Below are 18,578 nucleotides of genomic sequence, written 5' to 3'. Positions count from 1 at the left end.
TCTTCCCGTAATACTTTTGGAATATGGTAGTAACTTATCGGTGATACCTTTACGACGCACCGCCAGCGATGCAGATGGTAGGCTGGCAAGACTAGGAGTACCTGATCCTTGTGCGAGTTGCAGTCAGCTCGGCCAGCGCATCCAGCACAGACACACAAATGATCTTGGCTGTCATTTTCAAGCCATGACCCTACTATTATACTGCCACCTGTCAACTTACTACACAGCCTACCTTGAAGATCGGCGCAGGGGAATTTTTATACAAGCTTGAAATGGCTTGAAATTCCATTTCATAAACCAGATATCAAGTTTCTAAATTTTAGGCTGAGTGACGCCAAGTTTCACTTTATGAAACTGGCTGTCACCTTCGGGCTTGCCGCGACTTGGCTGTTATGGTTTCAAAGCTGTCATTGTCAGACACTATATTTGAAGAGGAATACTGCATCAGTTGTGGTGATCCTCTAGTAGCGTCTCCGCCCTTTCAGCTACCGCCAGAGGTTGGCCTATGCGCATTTCCGAGTATCATAAACGAAGGAGACTCAGCCGCCTTGTTAGAGGCTTTGTGTGCTGAAAGTCTTTTGTGAGCCTACAACTCATTAGGTAGAATGGCAAGAGACTGATTGGGAAGTCCCTCATAGCAGTATATATGAACAAAGCGGATTGTGGATACTCATGAAGGATACTTCTGGACGAAAAGACAATCTAGAACACCGAGCTTCTTGTGCGAGACTTCTGGAACGCCAGAGTTGTACGCCGATAAACAAAAATAGCGCCTTTTGATCTTTAGATAATGAATTCTCGAGGCTCTGACTACCGTTGAAATTCGCGCCAAGTTATGACAGGAGAAGTTTGGTGACAGGGGCTATAGTAAGGGCAAGGCGGTTTGGAATTTTACGCTAAATAATGATGACCAAATTTGACATGAACAAAGGTCACGCCTATGCTACAACGTGTTTGACATTAGTTGTGAGTCTTTGCCTAGAGCTAAGAGGTCAAATGGCGTATTGGTTGCGAAGCCTTCCGTGTCATGGCGGAGGAGACAACATATGGCCCCATTTTCGATGCGTCACATTATGGAACCTTGACGTTAGTAAGGTGGCCAATCGTATCAAAAAAGATGTAATGGCGAAACCCTCTTATGGAATCAGCACATCTGAAATGGATGGTCAAAGCCACTTTGAAGATTGACGTATGAGATATCGTTGGCATGTCACCCTAGACTTGCTGGTATTATTCTTATTATCATCAGATGGGCATCATGCCACACTGAAGTGGTAAGCTGGGCAAGCCAACTGACATGGATAGTCAGTTTTTTGAGATTTCTCTGCTTATGTTAGAAAAAGTGGGAAGTGGAATCAAAATAGTAGGTATCAGGCATCATCTTCATAATTATTCTTCATGTGCTAGTAATACGAATTTGATAATCTCATGTTTATGTAAAGAGGACGACTAGATTCATATCGATTGTGATCAAATAGCCTCAATCATTCTCTCGACTTCTTACAGGCTGTGAAATGTCTCTTCGATACATGAAGCAGTTTGGAGGGTTATAAATATGTTTAGACCAGACTCTGAAATCGCATGAACCACGACGTTATCACCATACGGCCATTCCCCATCCATCTTTTCCGGTGTCTCGAAATCTTCAAAGTCAAGCGGGTCGAGTAAATTGCGGGCTGCTGCCAGTGCTTCTGACTTGTGAAGAAACGTTCCTTCGATCTGCGTTTCCTGTCGGGCGCCGCTCCGGTCATTATTATAGTCGATAGTAGTTTGCAGAATGTACTGCAGTGACGAAATTCCTCCAGGAAGCAGGATACTGCCATCGTATTGGACTGGGAATTGATCGTCATTCGGGGTTGCTTGGACTGAAATAAAAAAGGCTCTTCCAGCCGGTGTTCTGGCGTACACCAAAACACCTTGGCCGTACCTCCATGTCCCCTGATGACTTGAGTGTACGGCATACTCGGCGAAGTCATCAGCTGTATACCGGAGTGCGTTTAAAACTCTGTATGCTGAGCTTTTGGCGGACTCTATCGAGCCTCGCGTGCCGAGAACGTAAGTGGAACGTTGAGCGCCAGATAGGTCATTGTGGTAGTTGATGACAGTGAGCAATACATGGTACAAAAGCTCTGTCCGAGTTTCCATCATGAAGAACATGTATCTTGTACTTCTAGAATTTTTTAGTTGGGGGAATATGATAAGAGAAAAGTAAAGAAGTGGGAGAGACTGAGGTGGGAAGTAGCTCTGTGATGGAGTATCTTTATCTTTATATCACCGAGCCATTTAATTCCTCTTTCACCGCTGTACATGTCATGTCACCAGTCTGGCCACAAGGCGGATCTTAAAAGAGGTAAACATGACAGGTTGTCATCTAGTGATTAGAGATACAGGGAGAAAATATGGCTTACATTCCATTAGTCTAGTCCTAATCCTATGCAAACGCCTCCCAGCTGTTTGGTTCAGTAGCGCTAATGTCAGATTCTAGATCAGGGTCCAATGGAGCTAACATCTTGCAGTCTAGTATTGAATTTAAGTTAATTAGGTGCTACGTAACCTGATACCTAGAAATGGTGGTGTATCAGATCATAGGGTGGCGTGAGGCGTACTGGTAGAACACATCCAGACTTTAATGCAGAATATATATGACTGTAAGTGGGTTTCTCATCGCTTTACTTCTCCCACACTTACACGGTATTGTGCTACCATTGTTCAATCGACTTGATTCATCGTGAATCACATGATCATCTTTATTAGAGGCGCACTTCCGAGCCATGCCCGTCTTAAACACCAGCGCCCCTGCGGCTACCGATATCCCCGAGGGAGGATCGGGTACTGAAAAGATTGCGTTATTCCCGGTTGTGATGCTTCCACTTGTGGTCGTTGCTATCTTTCTCCTCATATTTTTACCAAAGTATGGTCCCCCCCCGTCCCTACTTGGCTGCACTGATGAATGGCTAACGCTAGTCAAGACTCGGCACTTTGTTCAAACCGCAAGGGTCAGCATTTCCCAACAATACTGGCACTTCAGAAGACTCCACGTCTTCACAATCAACAATAGCTGCAGCTAGAAACCTGCTTGTGTTGGATGTCATGATCCCCCCGAAACTATGCAAAGAGTTGAGATTGGAGACTTCGAATAATGCCCATCCTCTGTGGGCACAACTGGATTCGAATATGGCATGGTAAGTGCATTTCAAAGACACGTACTAGGGGCACATTGCTAAAGCAAACACTGTTTTTTAAAGTGCCGTCTGTTTAGAAAGGCTCATTGATACCGATATGGTGCGGCATCTTCCGTGCGGACATACCTTTCACTCTGGTTGCATCGTAGCGTGGTATCTTGCCGCACACAACTCATGTCCAGTCTGTACCTACGACTTTGTTATAGCTAGCACTCCACTTCAAAAGCCCTGTCAGGCGCACCTCTGATTCTACCAATAATATATTATGTTTCAGTTAATTTGTCAGCGACACGATTGTGACTTTCGATCCTCAGCAAGGTCCACTTTCTTGGCCATCGATTAGCTTTGTCCATGTGTATACCGCTACTTCAGGTGCTTACTATGTCTGATCATACTTGTACCTGCCGCTAAGACATCATATCCAATCCATTACCTGGTCAAGCACCTAAATCTCTAAGTAGCCACATGTGTGTTGGCCTGGGGATATCTCACTATGGGTGTCCTATGATCTCTAGGTATGCACTAATCTTTATCGACCAACCGCATACGAGTAGAATCAACGTTTTATAGTGTCTATTGTGTCACAATGGTATCAGAATGCCCGTGAAATGAGAAATGTGTGTCACTATTCTATGATAAACCTTTCAGAAGCCCAGATGTCGCCATCTTTTCGAACTATTACATTACAATTACCATCAGAAGACCATCATAGTACTCTGTCCTCCCTCCTTGCTATCTGTTTCATTGACAAAGTCAACATTTGGACTCGAAGAACGAGCCTTCTGTTTTCCTCCTGCATGGTCAGAATCCGATCTGTCGCAAGATCGAGGACTTCTCCTCTGCTATAAGCGTAATTGGCATCAAGTGAGCCGATTGCGTTCCCATCTGCATTTTGTACCGGCATCAATGCCTGCAACACGGTGAGCAGTCTTCCAAAGCGTGTCTTCAAGCGGGCTCTGTACTGTTTCTCAACTTTGTTGTGGCAGTTGCGTGCTTTCGCAACGTTTGGAGCGACTGCTGAGTTGGTACGAGAGTTCTTTGACTTGTGAGATGCTGAGCGCAACTTGGCTTCCGCCAGATCCTTGTCGATATCTTCTTGCATCTGTTGAGCGATGCCACCGATACCGTGAAACTCTATTGTGTCGTCCCGAGAAGAATATGGCAGACCTTCCTTGGTCCATATTTCAGTTGATATGTCGTTGACAACGGGAATGCCTTTGGTATGAACAGCGGGGTTGAACATACCATTGCCAAACTCCGGAGTGCTTTGGTAGGTAAGATCAAGACTCGACATACAACAAGAATTGCTGGTGGCATCGCTGTCATCGGGTCTTGACGCAAAAGTCGGACTTGATGAACTATTTGGAGGAATCATGGTCGCGAACTCGGCGTAGGGCTGGGCGAAGAGGCCTTGAAGATATGTGTAAGCATTGGGAAATAGAAGAGTGTCTGCAAATACACTAACCTTGACCAGGCGGACCCAGGATATACTCGACTGGTAACTATGACTTGTTAGCACTGACCACTACAAGGAATTTTGCAGGCAATTCCATTCAAGGATTTTGCGGTCTCATCATCAGCAGTAGAAGATTGTGTTGGAAGCAAATGAAGTGCTACCTGTTCGTGGCCATGGGTTACTCTTGACTCATACGCACCTCGAATTGGCTATTTTCAACACTCCAATGAAGGGTATTAACATCTGTCATGGTGCCACAGGTGGCCATGTGGATGAAGGTTGGGCAAGCTAACAAGGATTGGCTATCGTGGAGTCTGTTTACAAACAAGCAAAATGCTAATGGTGGGTTGCTGTCTGCGACACGACATCACACTTGTCATACTGCGAACTTATAAGTACCTGATTTGGTCATGTCAGCTTGTCGGACCCCACCGCCGAACATGGGTTTTCTCGTCCTTGTTCCATCCAAGATGCAAGACAAGCCGTGTGGCGTCGCGGTCTAGATCACTAGAAAGGGTGATAATCGTGTCATCTCGGAAGCGTCGTTACATCCAAGGGAAATATGAAGAGACAAAAACGACTAGAGCCAAAATCATAACTCGATCGCTCTATTGTTAATTCCCCGTCTGCATCAGCCACGATTTTGATATGGGAGATCTTATGATTAATTTTGTTGGTGGCAATGTCTCACCACAACTATGAAAGCCATCGGTACGGTTATGAATGATTTATTGGTCCGACGTTGGAATCTCAATCCTTGTTTCTCCTCAATGCACACACGAGGGGTCTAGATCTGGACCCCTGCCAAGAGTCTTTATCCGATCCAGGCAGGGAGTACTCCATAATACGATGCTGACCGACGACACAAATTGTGATATGTGATGGCATTTGTGTTCGCTTATGAAGTAGATGCTTTTTAAATTACCTAAGAACTCAATCATAATACGCGTGGTCACTGTGATGTTATGATAGCTCATGTAGGTAGATCCGATGATATTTGTCCAATCAATTGTGTTTATGGGCAGAATCTGATGTTATCAGAATAGCCTATTGGTTGCAAATGCTGCTGGAAAATTCAATGTGGCGAGGTCCCGCCAGTTTCTCTTTCTTTTCTGAAACTCTCCCGATATGGCATGATTGATGCCAGGAAAAGTGACAAGAAACAAGTATTGGTGCTGTCATATGACTTGGAGCTATCTCGAAATCGAGTTTAGGTGGCTGAGAAATGGAGCGATCTCGATGAGTCTAGAACGGTCGATTTCCAGGGACCAATCAGTTGACCTTGATTAGATGGATTTGTCTGTTCGTAGGGCTGCCCCGTTGGTTGCACATGACGTGGACTTCCATGTAACTGTATCGAGCACCAAGTGAAGAATCGGCGGCAGTTCAATGGTAGTCCATGTCGAAAGAGAAGATTCAACTGAGACATCTTTTCAAGTACCTACATACACCTCATAGAGCTACGGGTGCGTGGCTGTCTACCAACGCATCTAGGTACACAGACTCCGCTGAGAAGCCACCATTGACCCACGAACTATTCTATGCGCCTCGTTGTCAATATACTGTCGCATTAGAGCACAATCGCAGCTCCCGTGTTCGAGGACTTGACTCTTGAGCTTGAACAACTCGTCTTGTAATCCATTGCGGTGCTTAGAGAGTTCTCGATGCTGATCCTCCAATCTCTCCAAGTCCATTCCCAGTGCATCTGCCGTGCTGCGCTTTCGTTTGCGGAATCTGGAAGCGGCAAGTCGATTCTGTTCCATCACTCTTTGTTGTCGATTGGCCTTTACTGTGGAACGTGACGATGCACCTCTTGATCGGACTGTGTCCTTCGTTCCCTCAGACAAGCATTTCCGTTTTGTCCGGCCTTTTCCGGTTGACAAATCAGCTAACTCTTCGTGCTTGTGCTCATCGTGTGGCTGACCAATAATATCACCCGTGCTGACTCCTGCCGAGGGTAAATGGATTTTGCTGAGTCGAGCTGAAGTCTGAGTTGAAGGTCTAGAACCTGTCGACCCTGAAGGAGTGCTCTCGACGTGCTGTCGGTCAATGCACGTATCTGCAAAGGCTGAGACCTCATGCCACCCCTGACCGTTGTCTGCAAGCCACGCGGATTCCGGACTGTCTTCCTCAGTTGGGTATGGAGGAGAAGGAAAAGGGTTCCAGTCCTCTTGAGTCTGGTATATCGAGAGACCAGGCAAATTATCATCAATCGGACAATAGTCAGACAGGTAATCGTTGCTCTCGAGATAGCCACTGATTGATGGCATCCAGCCATGCTCCAACCACTCTGAGTATTCCATTCTTATCTTCTGTTCGGTGAGCTAAACTCTCGGCATTGATAACTTCGAAGATGGTTATTGTACTGGCACTGCTGGAGTTTTGTGAGATTGCTAGGATGATACAGCTCACCATACGCGACATACGAGTGTCAAGGTGAGTGTGTAAAAGGTGGGCAAAAATGATTTGTTTCGGATTACTCGCGTTATTTCCTTGTCAAAATTCAGACTTGGATACAAGTTTTGTCAAAGGATAAACTGGCTGCCACATAGGGGCGACCTTGAATTTAATACTAAGGAAATCTGCTTTTCTAATTTTTATTTCAGGGACAACTTGACAAGGATCTCTCGCACTGGAAACGCTAAACAAGGTGTTAAGACATGCAGGCTTAACATACCACGTCGTATTCGTGAGACGCTTGGAAGTAGCCGCACCAAGAAGCTGACGTGGGAAAATGATCTGACGTGAGTGATCAGTCTATGATTTGGCAACATGGCCACATGTATGGTGGTGGCTTGCTAGACCACAAAGGCTTTGAAGTGAAAAAAATATAACCAGACCATCTACAGAATCATCTTCTCCTGCTTTGTAGTCCGTTTACGACGAAGAATTTCTCATCAGAGACATCTAAATTTGTTGCATAAAATGTTTACGAGACCTTATATTTGACGAACGGAGACAATAATTCTAACGTAGGGTAGAAAAGACAGCTGACGTTGCTAGGGCATTGCCGTCTCACGTCTCACGGCATAGAATGCCACGTTAGTCAAGCTCTCGTCGAAAAAGATAGTGGTGTAAGTCTTAGGGGAAGGAGGCACTGTCCTTGAGGGCATTACGAGCTTGTGGGTAGAAATCATCAAGAGATATCTTGATATCTCCAAAGAAGATAGGTATAGCCCTTCCGTGATTGGGGAAGCCGATGGTCTGTTCGATGGCTTGTGTGCGATGCATCTTGGCGGCTGTTGTGATGACTTGTGATGTGTTGATGTTGGTAGAAGGAAGAGGAAAAAAGCTGGATGGAAGCAACGCATTTTATGCCTATCTGAACCTTATGTTAGGGCAGGGCAAGAAAAAAACCAGGTCTTGTGAGGGCATTGGAGTCATGATGCTCAAAAGTATGATTTATGATGGAAACCTTATCTTCAGGTATAGAGAGATAGAACCTTGAGACTTTGACTATCATCGAATCTTGCGATAAGGTGGGATAGAGGGATTTTGGTGTCGAGTCTTTCTACTCTTGCACTTGCGGGGGATCCTGACAACCCTTTCTTCTTCTTCGCCAATACGATTCAAGTCGACCCCAAGACGATGAGGGGAGTACTTGATCATGTTTGGCTGCTCAGACTTGTAAAAGTAGCAAACACGACTCGAATCGTCATCAAAACGCACAGATTTGGGTGTACTTTGCGTCTTCTTCTGAGGACAACAACCACACTTTTCCAAGTTCGACAATGGCTTCCTTTGTAGACATTCGTCCTTTTCCTTTTCCTCTTCATTCTTAGAGTTGTCCGTACTGCGAATAGCTCTGCTGATAAACAGATACATTCCAATAGAGATAAGATACCTCCTAATTGACGATTCTTCCAGGTCCATCATACGCTGATAAAAGTCTTCATATTCTGACATAGTTTCATCGTCATCATCAAAGAATCGAGGGGCCTTGTGTCTGCTCGTGTTGTCCAGATCTGAAAGATATACGTAAGTTGATTGAGCTTCGTCCTTGGACCATGACATGGTAGTCAGCCAATCTCCTGTGATAGTATCGATGTCCATGATAATTCCAGTGATGAATTGCCAGAACGTCCTTAGACGAATGCTCAGAATAGATAATTCGTTAGGATTTGCGTAACTTGGGTTAAGGGAGACGTTCACAGAAGAACAATACAGACTTGATTCGATTTAGTCTATTGTGTCGAGATATTGTTGCTGTAGTTGGAGCTCGGGCTGATGGTTTTCGTGATTAGCGATATGGGTCACATCAATACGTGAACTCCGTTCCTTTTATAGTAGAAAGTGTTTGGGGACAGGTAATAAACTACCCATGTGGCCATTTGCATGGTAATTGATACTTAGGTGTGACTAGGAAAGATAGGCTTGAACTTTGTTGACCATTTCTCCGTAGACAAAGACCGAAATTACGCTGGTCAGAAAGATAAAAATTGAAGAAACTTTGGACATGATAAGTTTCTCCACTATGGAACACAAAATGGCTTCATAGGCCTCTGCTGACATGTAAGTTGACAAAGAACAGGAATAGGATTCGGATACTGAACGACCTCAACCTACACGAAATAGTTTTTATTTGTCGACAAGAGGATATCTTAATGGCATTTGTTGTAAGACTTGGCCATGTTTTCGTCCCTGCTCCATGTTAATAGAGCTTTGCACAGCCGCTCTGATGGATCAAGAGGAACTCTAAAAAGTAGAAGTTTTGATAAAGAGTTCAGATTGTACAGAGTATTTGTGTTTCAACAAATTTGGCATTCGGACATCTTCTCCCAGCTTCGATCACCCGAACCACCTCGTGACCGAAGTTTATAACCGAATAGGGCTTTACAAAAACTTTGTTGAATTGACTGGAGTTCCAGGAAGACAGCAGAGCCACTCTTCTCCCACTTTTCGTTGACTCAACAAAGCCTCCCTCGACACAGGCGAATTTGTCCTCCATCTTCGCTCCCGTAGCAAGCCAGAAAAGACCAAACTCGTTCCATCATGAAGACCAACTTCCTGGCTTTGATTGGCCTCTTCGCCATACCATCATCTGGCGAGATCATGGACCCCCTCCCCGAAGCCGCGAGCCGAAAAGAGCTCCGCTTCCAACCCTACCTCGACTACGACATGGACGGTTGCTACAACACAGCAGCAATCAATGAGGATGGCCGCATTAACAGCGGACTCAAGAAGGGCTTCTCGGTTCACGAGTACTGCCGCGATAAGCAGCATCTCCTCCACAGCAATACTTACTCCCGCAAGCGATGCAATCACGGCTACTGCGCCATCATGTACGACTACTATTTTGAGAAGGATCAGGCCGCTGCCTTGAGTGGACATAGACATGATTGGGAGAACATCGTTGTGTTCCTCAAAGGTGACAAGGTTGTCCGCGTCGCTGCGACCGAAGAACACGTAAGTAATAATAACCCATGAAGGTTCCTGTCTCTAACATGTTTCCTTTTGCAGAAGAAATACAGATACTCCAGAGACTGTATGCGCGATGAGTTCTGTGATATCCCATCGAACGGAAGACATCCCAAGCTAGTCTACCACAAAGTACACGGAGACCTCCACAGCTTCCGCTTCGCCAAGATTGAGGACGGCGAAACCGAGCTTGAGGAACCCGAAAACCCACTTGGCCGCTGGTTCAAAAGTCCACTCGTGGGATGGGATTACTGGCCGAGTGATGAGCTGCGAGACGCCCTGGTCAATTGGCCTGATACGATGGTCAAGCCTAGTATTGGCGACAAGAAGTTCGGTAGGGCGCTTGAGAAGGCTGCTGGTAGTGGCAGGATGGTTCCAGGCTTTGATCCTTATCAGGAGAAGGATGATGAGGATGAGGATGAGGATGAGGATTAGTCTTGCGGTCCACATGGTGCTTTCTGTCGAGGGTAGTACCTGACGATAAGGTTTCCATCTTCAATTACACTTTTTCGAGCATCATGACTCTAATGCTCACACAGGACCTTTTTTGCCTTGCCCTGCCCTAATATTAGGTCCAGATGGGCATAAAATGCGTTGCTTCCATCCAGCTTTTTTCCTCTTCCCTCCACCGTCGAGGGTAGTACAGGCATCGTTGAAGCGCTTCAGTGTTCATGTGTGCAATGGCACACGATGGATGATCGCAAGTTAAAGAGGCAGACGATGGTTGATGTCCAGACAAGCTAGTGGATTGATGAAAAGAGAAATACTTTGGAAGACTCTTGCTAATTATCTATTAAACTTCTATTTTAAAAACCACCCTAAGATGCTTGATACCCCATTACCGCCGAATTATTGACTCAAACAACTAATCTAGTTCAATCCAAGCGTAAGAGGAAGGAAAAACGCGCTGCAGACCTGAATAGCAAGAGGCACGATAGCCACCACGGCTGTTGAATGGGGACCAGGGGTGATGGTGTATCCCCAAGGTGCGCCCACAGCAAAGTAGATCATCATAACTGACAAAACAATGCAGATGATCCAGGTATACTTGAAGCTCTCAATCATCTTATCAAGACCAATGAAGAAGCCACTGGGTCCAGGTTCCTTGGCGGTGGAAGCCCACTCGATATTGATACTGAAGGCATGGCAAAGCAAAGCTTTGGCGCAGTTGAGACTGATGCCGCCGAAATAGATGACCAAGAAGGGAAGCCACTTCATGGACTGTAGGAAAGCTCGCCAAAAGACTTCCTCCTTCAATTGATGGCGAGCCATGCTGAAAGCCACTGAGCCAAGACCGTTGAAGACAATGACGAGGGATAGCCAGATACCCCAAGAAGGCATGTAGAGGTGATCGAGCTTGTCGGGGAACAGTCCGATGATGATGTAGTTGGCGACTGTCAAAGCGAGGCCCGATGCAATAGCATAGTCTATGGACGTTAGTAATTTGCAGCCAAAAGATATGATGGGACTTACAAGTAAAGATGTAGGCTGTGATGGTGATCTTGCTGGTAATGGGCATGTTGCTCCAGAGGAAGCGAAGGAACAGTCTCGTGACAGGACCCTTGTAAGGCCATTGGTAGCTAGTCGATGGGTTAGCGCTGTACCATAGCATATTGCATACGATGTACTCACAAAGGATGGAAGACAAGTTCGTTGCAACCATAGGCATATTTCTCCCAGCGAGTCAACTCGTCGTAAAGTGTGAGAGAGACACCCTCCTTGAACCCGCCGTTGTGATATGTTGCAAGACGCACGATACTGCCTGCCATCTGGACACGAAGACTGATGTCAAAATCTTCAGACACATGAGCATCGGACCACCACTTCTCCTGGCCATCGCTTGGATCGACAAAGGCGATGTCTTGCATTGCTTTCCAGCGGAGGAAAGCATTGTGACCAACGAAGGGGGACACGTCACCAGAGCCGACACCGTATTTGATGGCAGTGTAAACGACATTGGTGAAATAAGTAACTGTGCTTGTTAGTAGACTGATCTAATGGTAGACAAGAAGTGACTTACTGCCGTTCTCAAAGGTGTTGTGGACAACCTGCATAACGCCTGATCCATGCTGTAGGATTGCAACTTCGGGGCTCTCGTGCATCTCCAGAGCACCGTAGTAGAGAGAGTCAACAGGGACTCGCGTGTCACAGTCGATGATCAAGATGAGCTCTCCAATGCGGATGTTGCCCTCAGCCCCTGCGCTAGTTAGTACAGTTCTAGACCCAAGATCGATGATGGACTTACAGGTTCGACCGTTGTCTTCAGCCAGCATGTTGGCCAGAGCTTGTTGGTAGAGGAGGTTGTCGTCATCAACATTGAGATCATCCTCGCTGCATTGGCGCTGTTGGCACTCAATCTGAGTCAAGCGAACCAGCTCATCCTCAACGCGATTGGAGAAAGAAAGGCCGTAGTTCATGTTACTAGCCTTCTTGAACTTGCCCTTGCGCAGGAATCCGATCTTGTTGGAAAGTTCTTGCGGTGACATCTCCGACTCATCCTTCTCGGCATTGTTCCCGGCATTCTTGTCCAACTTCTTGAACCAGGACAGAAAGTCGCCTTTCTTGGGAGCTTTACAGTTGGGAAGACGAGCGGTGTAACCGATACCGTTTTCGCGGTAATAAGCCTTGCGAGCCTCAGCGAGATCGTGTTGGATGACCTGCATGCCATCGTCGTTGATGAAAACAGAGGCAGTACCACCCTGCTGCTCGTAATACTCAATGGCAGCCATAACACTGATCATCGTGGGAACGATGACACCCTTGAGACCTTCTTTGTACACAGGCATTTGGATGGTGATGTGGGGCAGCTCATAGTCGCGATGACGCTTGGGATTGGGCTTGATGGCGGAGTGGAATCGGGAGTTCTTGAGACATGCGCTGACGGGGAGGAGCAGTTGGAAGATACTGGTGACCAGTACGATGAAGAAAAAGAGGGAGAAGAGGGTCAAAGGTGGAATGGTGGCAAGGAGACCGAAACGAGCCCAGCCACCATCCCAGTAGTATTCATTCAGAAGCTATTTACTATTAGTTGGATCAACCAGTGACTGGGAATCGTGTGACAAACCTTGATGACACCAAGTGACTGAGTAATGATGACCAGCATTATGGCAACGCTGATCTTGAAGGCATGCATCTTGAGTCTCGGTCGTTGAGGGGCAGCCATCTCAACATCTTCGTTCTCATCCTCATTCTCTTCAAGAGCGACGGCACGTGAGAAGATTTCATTCTTCTCATCGAGACCACCACGAACAATAGTGGGAGATGCAACGGGTGCGGTATCAAAGCTGAGTTGTGTAAAGGTCGATCGAGCACGGTCGGGCCGGTCGAAGTCTTCTTCTGAAGAGGTCTGTGTCTGTTCAAATCGACTTAGCCCGGGTCGCAAGCATACAAGCGTAGACAAAATACGTACCATTTCGAAGAGCTCTTCTTGCACATGATCTGCGACATGGACGATAGCCTTGGGATCTTGAGACCACACCAAGACAACACGCTCCTCTAGCACGATGCATGCACGGGAATAGTGGCACAAGTCGGGAGTGACAGCCTCCAAGTTGGGTACAACAGGGATGCGAGCACCAGTTGACTCAGAGACAAGTGAACGTTGGGTGGGAGGGATGGCAGTGATGATCTTTACCAATGTCTCGGACGAGATGGAGATCAAGGCTTCAGCATCAAGTTTTGATACAGCAGATTGCAAAAGTGAGTCCACATCGACGGGCTGGAAGACATGTCCTTCACTTGACTTGATAGCAACTCCAGTAAGTGAGACGCCACTAAGGACTGATCTTTCGGCAGGTTCATCAAACCATCCAAGGAGAGTTGCACGTCGAGATGCATACTTGGCAAGCTGAATTGGTCAACGACAAGATGAGACAGAAGAAAGAGAAGGATGAGCATACCATAGAAGGATCTTGGATATCACAGTCTCCGATGAAGGAGTGTCGTGATGGTGCGATGGACGCAGGATGGGATCTTGAATCATTCCCTTGGAAGTCGGCAGTGGTACGCCGAGACATTCGAGGCTTGAAAGGAGTTGAGACACTGGAGGGGATTGTGCTTCCCCGAATGGGAGTACTAGAACCGGAATTGGTTTCCGAGCTGGGTTTCCGAGCTGCCAAGGTAGTTTGATCAAACATCTTGCTGAAGCTCTGCTCCCTGGCCTTGTGAGAAACTGGTCGACTCATCTTGGATGATGTTGGGATGGCGTGTCAGTGTGATGAAGACTGGTAATCAACAAGAGCTTCAATCAGAAGTTATATGGGTGCACCAACGCTCGCCACGGACTGAAAATCCCAAGAGATTGATACGAGACGGCATCAAAGTTTAGTTCTAGAATGCCAGGAATAGGATAACACCGGAGACTATTGACATCTCGAACGACCGATGAGGCTTCAGTTCGAAGGAGCTGGGATCCCCTATCGCATTTTCAGCTCTGTGGCCATTGCCACCTTATTCATGATGCTAGCCGTTGGCACAGTCGGCCGATGTCCAGACCGCGTAGTCTCGGAATTGCATCGACCACTAATGAAAATCTGATTAATCTAATCACAGATATGAGAATTATGCCATTTGTGATAGGGATTTCTGATAAATCATGCCGTAACAACAGTGTTGTTGGTCTTAGTGCAGCAGGTGGAGATTAATCAAATTGCCAGGCTATTCTTTATCTTGTACAGATGGGGAAATGATCAATCAATAGTCTCGGAGTTTCCAGGCTTGTTTGCACTGAATCTAGAGTTGGCCGTTATCTTTCTTTGTTTCTGTAGATTAAGACGTTATTGCTAGAGACTCTCAGCTACTCAACGCCAAGCGATATGGACCTTGAACAATGCATGTTTCCCCTGAGAGCTGAGAAGGTCCCGGTTCGCATTAAGGAGAGACAAAAAGTTGAGAGGTTTAGGAACTTGACGCCACCAACTGATTTGAATGACACAGCTTGGGCCCTGGATCCTGGAACCTGACCGGGATTAAGCTTGAGCACAGTGACAGCTTTACTTCAGAGGTAGATTTGCCGTGTGAATACACAAGCAGGTAACATAAAACCCGGTACTGGTGTAGTGGCTGACAAAAGTCTTGGATCACTCTTAGTGTATGGATGGCCTGAGAGTAGACTAACAATTTCGTCTGGACTGCTTTAGTTACGCTTGGTGGCATGATAATTTGTGACTTGTACCATTCAGGAGACCAAAAATGGACAAAGAGACAGAAAGCGGTCGAAATCTGCTCATCAACTAACCATTTTCGAGATTAAACCCAGGGGCTGGTGTGCAGGATCATCTTTTACTGACAGTCAGACTACGACGTTATACTACACCATGAAATCTCATTCAACTGTCACTTTAATTTGTGTACCGGTACTTGTGGCAAGGCTTTATGCAATGGTCAGTTCCAAGACTCGCAAACAACTATTCATGGTCTCGGTCACAGGGAAGCTGTGGCTGGACCAGGTCCCTGGTACTGTAACAGATAAGCCATTGCAACTGTTGGTGGCTGATGGTTATAACAAAGAGTCGAATTTGTCTATTGGCTTGGCCTGACTAGGGTCCTTGCGACTGTTGGTTGTTGGTTATCTCTGTCAAGGCCGTTTGATTGGCGGCTTGGCGTTTTCATCAATGATACCCATGAGTCCATACCAAATGAACTGGTACAACACATGAAAAAGTAAAGTCAATTAATTCATTATAGATAATATGTGAGTTCATTCGTTATTAGCAAAATGGCAGAGATGGACGTCGTTTTAGCCAGACGTCGATCTGCGGCTGACAATTTAATCTACGAAGTAGCTCCCGTCACTAATCAAACATGACGGGTAGTTGTGAGACCAGTCTAACGTCTAGACACTGTACCTAGTAGGGCTGTAAGGCGTCGTTCAATAGCGAGTGGCTGTCCAGCTTCGTGTTGAAACCCTGGCCGTTTTCGCTAGTCGCTCCACTAGACATTCAGCAAGCAAACGCCATACAAACACTACCCATAACAGGTCAAGGGTGAGATCTTGTCGCTGGCGGACTCCCAAGCCAAGTTGCCATCTGTTTCTAGCGCTGGTGTCGTGGTTAATTTTGTACGTTGTACTGATAAGAAAGTCCAGAACTTGGGTTGATTGCAAGGGATTTACGATTATCGGCTCAGGCAACGGAGTCTCGAACATTAGCCTCGCCAGGCACAGACAAAAGACAAAATAATTGAGATGTCGCCTGAAGCTGAATCCCACAGCGACAATTCGGTGGCAACGGCAAAACCTTAGTTGGGACGTATAATATCGACACTCCCATCACTTGGTCACTGCATCTCCTAAGCTTCCCATCTTCTTTCGTTTCGTTGTACCAAAGTGCTTTGCCATGTCTACTCAAGGCCAAGGCCAAGAGTCTTTGACCCTGGCATACGGGGTTTCTCCTGAAGCTGTGCAAGTTTCTGTTTCTGGCTCAAGACGATCCACCCCTACACCTGTTTTAGGAAGTCGCATTTCTTCCTACCATAGTCGTGAGCACTCGTCCGCTTCTACAGTTGCCGAAGGTTAGTTGGTGATCGGACTGATGACCGCCAGTGCACCCACTGATTGCTTTTCTAGACAAACCTCAACGACGCTTCAAGAGTTCACGTCTTGTTGGAGAGTAAGTTAAAAAAATATTTTGTTGTCTTGACATGGTCTGACTGACTTGTTAGATATGAGAAGCCATGGCTCAAGGAATGGAAGCGCGAGGTCAATTGGGATAGCATCATCCTCTACACAGGTGTGCTAATCGCATTGTGTAAGTCATATCCCCAGCAGTTGACATTTTTCAACTAACATGTCCAAGGCCTCTCGGCTTTTATCGCATGGAACACCGTCCGCAAGATTCCCCACAACGAATACTGTCTTATCATGGATGACCAGTTCAACCAGCTCGACACAGACATTTGGAGCCATGAGATCCAAATGAATGGATTTGGGTTTGTTCTCCCTTTGCCTCTCATTCTCATCCTTGACTAACTTTCTCTTCTTCAGAACCGGATCCTTCGACTGGACGACCGACGACAAGGCTAATTCCTACGTTGATGAGCAAGGTCTTCACATCGTTCCGACATTGACCCTTGACCACACAAAGATCACCCTGGATCAGATGCTGGACAAACATGTCGTCAATCTCACTCGCGATGGGACGTGCACCTCGATGGATCAGCGTCTGTCCAACCTGACATACAACAATCCCTGCTGGGCGCGTAGCAATGCCACCAGCCGCGCCATCATCAACCCTGTTCGCTCCGCACGACTCACAACTTCACGCAAGAAGACGATCAAGTATGGTCGCGTTGAAGTTGAAGCAAAGCTACCCTCTGGTGATTGGATGTGGCCAGCCATTTGGATGATGCCACAAGACAGCGTTTATGGCGAGTGGCCTCGAAGTGGCGAGATCGACATCATGGAGTCTCGCGGCAATGATGCTGAGAAGTACCCACTTGGCAATAATATCGTCAGCTCGGCGATGCATTGGGGTACGCTGTATGACACGGATGCTTTTAAGCTCAGCAAGGGTGAATGGGGCTCCAAACGCACCAAGATGTCTGACGACTTTCACACTTTTGGACTTGAGTGGAATGAGAAGTATCTCTTTACTTGGCTGGACGGAAGACTTCGCGTAAGTACCAGAAAAAGAGTCTGTCTCACTGCTTTCAATTGCTAATATCTTTATCCTCCAGCAAATCGTGTTCTTTGACTTTACCAAGAACAAGAACATGTGGGAATACGGTAAATTCGCCGGTGTCACAGTCAACAAGACAGTTCACAAAGACACTTGGAGTCAAACCGGCCGTTCCAACACACCATTCGACCAACCGTTTTACCTGATCCTCAATGTTGCAGTCGGATCTACCAATGGCTGGTTCCCGTAAGTTCTCCAATCCAACAACACAAGTTGCCAAGGCTGACGAAAACACAGGGACAAGCTAGGCGCGAAGCCATGGTCCGACGAGAGTTCAGCGCCCATGCGTGACTTTTGGGATGCCAAGGATACATGGCTGCCGAGCTGGGGTGAGGAGAAGGATCGGGGCATGATTGTTCGATCAGTCAAGATGTGGCAGGAGGGGGCTTGTAAAAATTAAATCGCTGAAACGGATTGGACGATCACTTATCGTGGCGATTCAGCTTGAGTCAGGGGGGTTAATAGATGGATTAATAATTTGGGTTAATTAGAGACGGTACTAGGATAAATCGAGAGGGTATTCAATAGACATGCTATGAAAGATGGCAATAAAGTCTTCGCTACGTTTAGTACATGACTTGTGCGGTTTTCTCATCCATATTTGCCGTTCTTTGTCACAGCTACCACTCTGACCAAGCATGGACTTCAGTATTGTTGATCTGTCTGTGTCATGTACGACGTATCCGTTTGTTTGTCAAATACAGGACCAACGATGAATTGACTATTGAGCTTGGTAGCAACGCCAAGATATATCCCGTTACTGGTCGGTTTGTTTGAAAGGCGCAACTGTCTTGGTACACGCCCCGAGCTGCAGTTTGTCCGCACTAATTGAGCTGGGATCGATGG

The 18,578-nt window shown here is 46.6% G+C and overlaps 7 protein-coding genes across 7 annotated transcripts; 2 read left to right on the top strand and 5 right to left on the bottom strand.

Moving 5' to 3' along the window:
• Positions 1 to 1,396: 1,396 nt before the first annotated feature.
• On the bottom strand, positions 1,397 to 2,145 carry FGSG_07791 (uncharacterized protein; the record flags this gene model as incomplete). The annotated part of the gene is made up of 2 exons (XM_011329307.1): positions 1,397 to 1,403; positions 1,505 to 2,145. 2 exons carry the CDS (start codon positions 2,143 to 2,145, stop codon positions 1,397 to 1,399), a joined length of 648 nt encoding a protein of 215 aa, XP_011327609.1.
• Positions 2,146 to 3,888: 1,743 nt separating this feature from the next.
• Positions 3,889 to 4,906, bottom strand: FGSG_07790 (uncharacterized protein; the record flags this gene model as incomplete). Its single annotated transcript, XM_011329306.1, has 2 exons — positions 3,889 to 4,707; positions 4,838 to 4,906. The coding sequence occupies 2 exons, from the start codon at positions 4,904 to 4,906 to the stop codon at positions 3,889 to 3,891; spliced, it is 888 nt and encodes a 295-aa protein (XP_011327608.1).
• Positions 4,907 to 5,924: 1,018 nt separating this feature from the next.
• Positions 5,925 to 6,941, bottom strand: FGSG_07789 (uncharacterized protein; the record flags this gene model as incomplete). Its single annotated transcript, XM_011329305.1, has 2 exons — positions 5,925 to 6,058; positions 6,170 to 6,941. 2 exons carry the CDS (start codon positions 6,939 to 6,941, stop codon positions 5,925 to 5,927), a joined length of 906 nt encoding a protein of 301 aa, XP_011327607.1.
• Positions 6,942 to 8,097: 1,156 nt separating this feature from the next.
• FGSG_07788 (uncharacterized protein) lies at positions 8,098 to 8,691 on the bottom strand (the record flags this gene model as incomplete). Its single annotated transcript, XM_011329304.1, has 1 exon — positions 8,098 to 8,691. The coding sequence occupies one exon, from the start codon at positions 8,689 to 8,691 to the stop codon at positions 8,098 to 8,100; it is 594 nt and encodes a 197-aa protein (XP_011327606.1).
• Positions 8,692 to 9,630: 939 nt separating this feature from the next.
• Positions 9,631 to 10,491, top strand: FGSG_07787 (uncharacterized protein; the record flags this gene model as incomplete). Its single annotated transcript, XM_011329303.1, has 2 exons — positions 9,631 to 10,044; positions 10,099 to 10,491. 2 exons carry the CDS (start codon positions 9,631 to 9,633, stop codon positions 10,489 to 10,491), a joined length of 807 nt encoding a protein of 268 aa, XP_011327605.1.
• Positions 10,492 to 10,926: 435 nt separating this feature from the next.
• FGSG_07786 (uncharacterized protein) lies at positions 10,927 to 14,240 on the bottom strand (the record flags this gene model as incomplete). Its single annotated transcript, XM_011329302.1, has 7 exons — positions 10,927 to 11,450; positions 11,530 to 11,636; positions 11,689 to 11,926; positions 12,077 to 13,070; positions 13,121 to 13,408; positions 13,466 to 13,798; positions 13,956 to 14,240. 7 exons carry the CDS (start codon positions 14,238 to 14,240, stop codon positions 10,927 to 10,929), a joined length of 2,769 nt encoding a protein of 922 aa, XP_011327604.1.
• Positions 14,241 to 16,391: 2,151 nt separating this feature from the next.
• Positions 16,392 to 18,132, top strand: FGSG_07785 (uncharacterized protein; the record flags this gene model as incomplete). The annotated part of the gene is made up of 7 exons (XM_011329301.1): positions 16,392 to 16,566; positions 16,622 to 16,664; positions 16,717 to 16,784; positions 16,851 to 16,983; positions 17,039 to 17,669; positions 17,731 to 17,918; positions 17,970 to 18,132. The coding sequence occupies 7 exons, from the start codon at positions 16,392 to 16,394 to the stop codon at positions 18,130 to 18,132; spliced, it is 1,401 nt and encodes a 466-aa protein (XP_011327603.1).
• Positions 18,133 to 18,578: the final 446 nt, after the last annotated feature.

This window comes from Fusarium graminearum, chromosome 4 (assembly GCF_000240135.3).
Source record: "Fusarium graminearum PH-1 chromosome 4, whole genome shotgun sequence".
Classification (NCBI taxonomy): Eukaryota; Fungi; Ascomycota; class Sordariomycetes; order Hypocreales; family Nectriaceae; genus Fusarium; species Fusarium graminearum.
The sequence above is the reverse complement of the archived record's forward strand: the minus strand, read 5'-3'. Positions and strand labels throughout refer to the sequence as shown.